General features: G+C 44.0%; 1 protein-coding gene across 9 annotated transcripts in view; it reads left to right on the top strand.

The window, feature by feature from the left end:
* LOC140717235 (PHD finger protein 1-like) overlaps positions 1-7,876 on the top strand; it is a 92,696-nt gene that overhangs the window by 12,816 nt on the left and 72,004 nt on the right. For 3 of the 9 annotated variants that reach the window (XM_073030665.1, XM_073030648.1, XM_073030638.1), the window contains exon 1: positions 7,219-7,406. Coding sequence is in view for 1 of the 9 variants with exons in the window: in XM_073030582.1 (XP_072886683.1) it covers positions 7,653-7,866 (214 nt within the window). In the remaining 8 variants the exon portion in view is untranslated. Of the gene's footprint in view, positions 1-1,685; positions 1,825-6,551; positions 6,686-7,218; positions 7,407-7,637; positions 7,867-7,876 lie in introns of those variants that run through there. The other 6 variants (XM_073030594.1, XM_073030602.1, XM_073030676.1 and 3 more) reach the window with 6 other exon arrangements.

Raw genomic sequence — 7,876 nt, 5'->3', positions numbered from 1 at the left:
TTTCTGGCTGATCATCTTGAGATGTTGGACATTCAACTGCTCACTCACAGTTATTCCTAGCCTTGTTTTTCTAGTCTGTTGTCCACTTGTCAGTCCATGCCAGGTCTCAGCTGTGGCCCAATGGTCATCTTTTGAACTGCATTATGGGACATTATAGATGCAAGGTGATGTTGCAACAGATATCATTGATGGTGCATTTGAAGGAAATTCTCACCTTTGTGGGGATGGGGGGGGTGGAACGTTTCAAAGAACACTTTGCCTTTCAGACAGAGGGTTGTAGGCTTCATTTGTACCCCAGATTTATGACCATAAAGTTGGGGCTACCAACTCAGTACATGGCAGAGGGAATGTTGCACTGTTGGAGGCACGGAAAGGCTTTAAACCCTCTCTGCCTTCTGTCTCGGATGAACGAGAAAGTTTTGAAAATAGAGGCATTGATGGTGTAGATGTGGTAAGAAACTTTTCTCGATTTTAAAGATATCAAAGACTAGACAGCAAAAGATTAAGGGCAGGAGATATAGAGGGAACCTCAGGATCACAGAATTATACAGCACAGAAACAGGCCCTACAACCCAAATCATCCATGCTGACCAAGCTGTCTACCTGAACTAGTCCTGTTTGCCCCACATACCTTTCCTATCCATGTACATGTACAAGTGTCTTTTAAACATTGTAATTGTAACTACGTATTATTCCACGTACCCACCAGATTCTGTGTGTGGATTAAAAAATGCTTGCCCCTCAGACCACCTTTAAAGCAATGCCCACTCACTTTAAACCCATGCCCTCTAGTTTTTGACTCTCTGCCCTGGTAAAAAGTATGACTATCCACCTTAATTTTCCTCCTTATGATTTCATTTACATCTATATGGTTATCCCTCAGCCTCCAATGCTTCAGGGAAAACAGTTCCAGCCTGACAAGTCTCTCCTTATTACTCAAGCCCTCCAATCATGGTGAAATTCTTGTGAATCTTTCCTGCGCCCTTTTCAACTTAATACCAAAGACTTGGAGAGTTGTAACATCCCAAATTCTGCATTCAATGCCTGACCAATGGAGGAAGATTTTGTTTTGATCCATAGGTTGTTTGCAACCAGGAATTCCTGAGGGGGTGGTGGAGGAAGACACAATTACTGTATGAAACATTTGTTACTGATTTATTATTGGTAGTGGTTAATGTCATATGTACAGAGATACAATGGAAGGATTGTAGAACATACTGTTGTACAGATTAAATCATTACACAGTGAATTGAGATGGTACAAAGTAAAACAGCAGAATGTAGAATAAAGTGTAAAGGTTACAGAAGAACTGTTGGTAAACAGTAAAGTGCAACTTTGTTTTGAGGTAGATTGTGATTTCAAGTGTCCAACTTATCGTACATTCAAGAGTTTGATAAAAACAGGATATAAGCTGCTTACCAAGGCATACAAGGCAATCGGCCAAGTACTAGAAAACAGGATTAGAGTAGATGACAGATACAGTATGTCAAAGGTCTTATTTCTCTGCTATGTGTCTCCACGGCTAGGGGAGCAGAGATGCTCTCCCTGCTATCCTGGACAATACATACCCAGGAACTAACATTGCTATTGGGCCACTGTTACTACACCCCATCCCATGACCCTGCTGGCTGGTTTAAGGGTGTCTGAGAAATGCCACTGCAATGACTGATCTTTCCCTTCCACAGGAGAGTGGAAGTGGACTTCCTCCACCTCATCGGTGACCACTCCTGCCAGCTCGTGATTATTCTGTCCGTTCCAGACACACGGATTCACCAACTGGCTGAGCTGCTGCTTTGTGAGGATGGGTTTCACAAAGGTTTCTTGGTGAGTTTGATTTGGCTGTCGGGCGGACACTTGACAGTGCTGAAGAATGGAAACAGTTCAGGCAGCAGGGGTGCTGGCTGGACACAGAGTAATGCTCATTGTCTCCTTGCCAAACTGCTGTCATTTTCCGAACTCTGATTTCATCCACACTCAGGTGTCTTTGGCACACTCTGTCTCGTGACCCAGGTTCCATGGGGATCTTTGAATGGTTTCCAAAACATACATTGCAGCAGGTCCTTCACAGTTTACAGAGGGGACTTCAAGCGGTACCAAACAGCAAGGTAAAGTCTTGGCCCCTCTTACCTGCCCTTCCATTTAGATTCTAGGTGCAATTTGGTGAGAGACCACTTGAAAAGTCGTCTCATGGAATTCCTGATACAGAAAAAGTGACAGCAAGATCCACAATCTCCCATCAGCATAGGAGCACCACAGGGATGTGTACTTAGCCCTCTGCTCTACTCACCCTACACCTATGACTGTGTAGCTAAGTACAGCTCCAACACCATATACGAGTTTGCTGATGACAGGAGGGAGATTGAAAATTTGGCTGAGTGGTGTAATAACATCAACCTTGCACTCAATAATAAGACTAAGCAACTGACAGTAGACTTCGGGAGAGGGAAATGAGGTCCATGAGCCAGTAATCATCAGAGGTTTAAATACCTGTGTATCACCATTTCAGAGGACCTGTGCTGGACCCATCATATAAATATAATTAGGAAGAAAACACGACAGTGCCTCTACTTCCTTGGGAGTCTGCGAAGATTCAGAATTTCATCAAAAACCTTGGCAAACTTCTATAGATGTGTGGTGGAAAGTGTATTGTCTGGCTACATTGTGGCCTGGTACAGGAACATCAATGCCTTTGAGCAGAAAATATTACAAGTGGTAGTAGATTCGGCCCAGTACATCATGGGGAAGCCTTCTCAACCATTGAGCACATCTACATGAAACATTTCCATAGAAAAGTGGCATCCATCATCAAAGATCCTCACCACCCAGGCCACGCTCGTTTCTCACTGCTGCCACCAGATAGAAACTACGGGTGTCTCAGGACACACACCACCAGGTTCAAGAACAGTTACCACTCTTCAACCATCAGGCTCTTCAACAAAAGGGGATAACTACACTCATTTAAGGACTCTTATTATTTCATGCTCATTATTTAGTGTCTGCATTTGCAATTTGTTTCAGTTTGCAGTTACTGATGTATATAGTTTATAGATCCAGTTTACAGTTACTGTCCTATGGATTTGCTAAATATGCCTACTGAAAAAGAATCTCAGGGTTGTATGTGGTGACATGTATGTACTCTGATAATAAAATTTACATTGAACTTTGTGCTATAGACCGCACTGCTCTCTTGTTGTCCGACCCAGTTAGTTATAGAGCCATTTCTATCACATAACACTAAATGCACCCAATGCTGCAGTCTTCATTGTAAAATTATAGATCACAAAGGAGGTCATTTGTCCCATTGCCTGTGTGACTTTATTCCTTTTTAGCTAAGGAATTTGAGAGAGGAGTCAAGAGTCAGCCATGGTGGTTGATATGGTCTCATTCTATCACATTTACTTCCTTAGTCTTACCCATCCCAGACCCCCCTCCTTCCCTGAAACATAAAAATATTATTTCTGCTTTCTGTTCAATGTTTCTTCACATGCTGTCTGACCTGCTGAGTGTTTCCATCTTTGTTCTGAAATGTTAACTGTGTTTCTGTCACCACAGATGCAGTTTGTGTTTCCAGCATTCTGTTCGTGTCAGTGTTTTTGGGACTGGTACTACACAGAGACTAGGCCAGCCAAAGGATCATAATTAATCGCTCGGGTGATTCACTCAAAGTCGTATAACCACAATTACTGAGACCAGGTCATTCTTACAGATTTATTCTTGAAAATATGTTCAACTCATAATGCCAAGATGGATATCTGCATTTAGGGCCCCATAAAGATTACAAATACCAATTCTGAATCTTTGTACTTCATGACCAGTTCCATTGATCATCTGACTTGGAAAAGAAATGTTAAAAAGAATTGTTTCATTGTTCCATTTCCCTGCACTTGGCCCATATCCCTCTATCCTATCCATGTAGCTGGCCAAATACAGTATATTCTAAGTGTTACTATTGCACCCACTTATAACACTTCCTTAGGCAGTTCATTCCATATATCCACCACCCTCTGAGAATCTCACCCCTCATTTGCCCTTTAAATCTTTCCCCACTCACCGAAACCTAGTTTAAACCTATGCTGTCTAGTTTTAGACTCCCCACCCTTGGGAAAAGGACTGCAAGCATTCACCTTATCTATACCCCTTATGACTTTAAAAATCTCTGTAAGGTTATTCCTTATTGAGTGGCTATGAGGGGCCAAATCGCCTCCTGCTTCATATTATTCATCATCATTTTGTGCCATGTCAAATGCTGTAGGCAATTATGGTCTTTTGACCAGGATTGTTCTGAGCAAACTTTTCTACAGAAGTGGCTTGCCATTGCCTTCCTTTGGGCAGTGTCTTTACAAGCCGGGTGACCCCAGCCATTATCAATACTCTTCAGAGATTGTATAGCTGATTTCTGTGGTTACATAAATAGTACTTGTGACATGCACCAGCTGCTCATACAACCACCCATCTCCTGTTCCCTGATTGGTTGGAGGGGTGGGGTGCTAAGCAGGTGTACACCTTGCCCAAGGGTGATCTGCAGATTAGCGATGGGGAGGAACATCTTACGCCTCCTTTGGCATCCCCTCCCTGCCACCCAATTCATGTTGTTAGGTATTTAATATTTTTGTTCACTCTCCATAAGATCATAAGACATAGGAGCAGAATCAGGCCACTTAGCCCATCAGGTCTGCTGCACCATTCCATCATGGCTGATCCCAGGTCCCACTCAACCCCATACACCTGCATTCTTACCATATTCTTTGATGACCTGACCGATCAAGAAATGATCAGCTTCCACCCACAAACTTGGCCTCCACTGATTCACTACTCTCTGGCTATGTAAAAAAAAAGTCCTTCTTACCTCTATTCTAAAATGTTGAGGCTGTGCCCTCTAGTTCCGGATACCCCTACCACAGGAACGATCCTCTCCACATTCACTCTATCTGGTTCATTCAACGTTCGGTACGTTTCAATGAGATCTCCCCCATTCTTTTAAATTGCAGTGAGTACAGGCCCAAAGCTGCCAAATGCTCCTCATATGTTAAGCCCTTCATCCTGGAATCATCCTCGTGAACCTACTCTGGCCTCTCTCCAATGACAGCATGCTGCTTTTGAGATATGGCGCTCTGTTTTGGTATTTGGCATCTCAATCATCAGAAGTACCTTCTTTATTCCCCTGTCTTTCCCAGTCTATGTCACTGCAGGCCAGTTTATTGTCATGTGCACAAGTATATGTATGCACAGATGCAATGAAAATCTTACTTGCAGGGCATCACAAGCATATTGCATCAAATACACAACATTCTCAAGAAAACATATAAAAATTGTACAAAGCTATACAAAAAAGAAGACAATTAGAAAAAAAACAAAGTCAATTGTAGAGCAAAGTTATCATAGTGTTTCTATGCTGAAGTAGTGATTAGGGTTGTGCAGGTTGGTTCAGGAAGTGAATGGCTCCTGAACCTAGTGGTATGGGATGTCAGGCCTCTGCACTCCATGCCTAATAATAGCTGCGAAAGGATGGCATGCCACAGATTGTTGCTATTTTTGATCATGGATGTTGCCTTCTTGAGGCAGCATCTTCTGTCAATACTTCTGATGGTGGGAAATCACTACCTAGCCTCTCTGCCCCATTACCTGTCCTTTTTTTCTCTCCTGCCCTTCACCCACCCTTTCTCTGCAACCAGGTGTGTTGTATCTTTAACTTTCCCCAGTTCTGCTGAAGGGTCATTGAACTGGAACCCTAAACCTCCGTGGGTACCGAGTGACACCTCGTTTTTATTTCCGAATCCTCAGCATCTGCAGCATTTTGCTTTTGGGTCACTAGCAAATGCTCCGTGGGCCAGGCAGCATCTGTGGAGGAAGGAGCACAGTTTGCATAACAGGTCGCTGACCTTGCTTTTGCACTTCTGAGCGTGCAAGCTTACTCTTTGCAACAGGCTGCACCTCAGGAAATAAAAATGATAGGATCACCTCCCCAGAGTAGTCACTTTATTAGGTACAGCTGTATCTAATCAACCAATCATATGGCAGTAACTCAATGCATAATTTATTTATTTATTTGAGATACAGCAAGGAACTGGTCCTTTGAGCCATGTTGCCCCACAACCCCCGATTTAACCCTTGCCTAATCATGGGACAGTTTACAATAACTGATTAACCTACCAACTAGTCAGTCTTTGGATTGTGGGAGGAAACTGGAGCACCCAGAGGAAACCCACGCAGTCACGGGGAGAATGTACAAACTTCTTGCAATCCATGGCAGGAATTGAACCCTGGTCACTTGCTAACTGCTAACCACTACACAATTGTGCTTTCCCCCCCCCCCCCGCATAAAATCATGCAGAGATGTTCAAGAGGTTCAGCTGTTGTTCAGACCAGACATCAAAATGGGGAAGAAATGTCTAAGTGTCTTTGACGGTGGAATGGTGCCAGACAGGGTGGTTTGAGCATCTCTGGAACTGCTGATCTGGGAGTTTTACGTAGAACAGTCTAGAGAATGGTGTGACAAATCAAACCAAATCATGTGAGTGGCAGTTCTGTAGGCGAAAACGCCTTGTTAATGAGAGGTCAGAGGAGAATGATTAGACTGGTTCAATTGACGGGAGGGCGACAGTAACTCTAAAACCACAAGTTACAAGAGTATCTCGTCGAAACGAAGTGGATCGACTACAACAGAAGGCCACGAAAATACACGCAGGTACCTCCTGTACTTAATAAAGTGGCCACTGAGTGTATATCGCATTTTATTTATCAACACAACACGGGTTGCTCTTCCCGATAAGAAAAGCAGAGGTGAATTTAAGCGTCCGTGCTTTTTAATCGTTGCTTTTGCTTCGTGGATCGTTCTGTCCCCACCCCTGCTCCCAGACACAATCTGGCCAAAAATAAACTTACAACCAAAACCTCTCCATGAATTCCTGTGGCCATTTATTCTGCAATTAGCCCAGTTCCTTTCCCTTCCTTCTCTCTCTCGATCTATCTATATTTGTCGGCGAAATTTAAATCCTTGAAATGCACTTCGAATAACAGGGTGCAATTTCCAAGAAACCTGCTAGTATATTTTTGTTTGAAAAGGAATTAAGTATTTGCAACACAAAGTGTAGATTACATAAGCGGCAACAGCCCTGCAATGGTGCAGCTCGGAGTGGGCGGGGGGGGGGGGGGTGTGATCGGATACAAGCAGACATGCACGCCTGTTTATATAGTTCCTCTCTCACTTTCCACACGCAGATTGAATTACAAACGCTGGACCGAAATTAGCTGCAGTCCTGCGTCACAGAAAGATGGCGACTGGTTAGGATTGGTGGAGTCGTTTATGTGTGGTGTGTGTTTTCATCTTAGTTGCGATCTTCCCTGGGACGAGCGTACTTGGGCGGGGAGAATTAGGGAGAGGACGGAGGTGTGACCTGATGCTACAGGTGAGTACTTTCACTGCGCCGAGAGGGGTGGGGTACGATTAAACATGTGTATGTGAACACACACGTACGTATAAATAAGAATACATCAGACATCACACCAGGTTCTCCACACTATCACTTCCTCTTTTGCCGGATAGATTTTGCAACATGATCCAGTCTGTTCTCACTTTTAAGTTTCTCCTTCCCGTGCGTTAAAGCAGGGAATGCCACGGCTTGGAGAGTGGGGGGGGGGGGGGGGGGGGGGGAATGAAAGCCACTTCCCCTCCCCTCTTGCAAAATTCTTCTAAGGTTTGCTACCCCGAAGCGTGTAGTGACTGCAGGATTTTAGACACAAGTTTATGTCGCGAGATTGTACTGCTTGATGGTGAAAAATGCCCCCGTCTCTGGGAACCTGAAGGATGGAGTTTAGGATCTTTGCTACGCAGCGTTCGCAGCCAACCTCGCTCCGTGCGCTTCCGGGGTAAGCCTGT

The sequence above is a fragment of the Hemitrygon akajei genome, chromosome 2 (genome assembly GCF_048418815.1).
Source record: "Hemitrygon akajei chromosome 2, sHemAka1.3, whole genome shotgun sequence".
Lineage (NCBI taxonomy): Eukaryota > Metazoa > Chordata > Chondrichthyes > Myliobatiformes > Dasyatidae > Hemitrygon > Hemitrygon akajei.
Note: the sequence above shows the minus strand (reverse complement) of the source record. Positions and strands in the feature narration are given on the sequence as shown.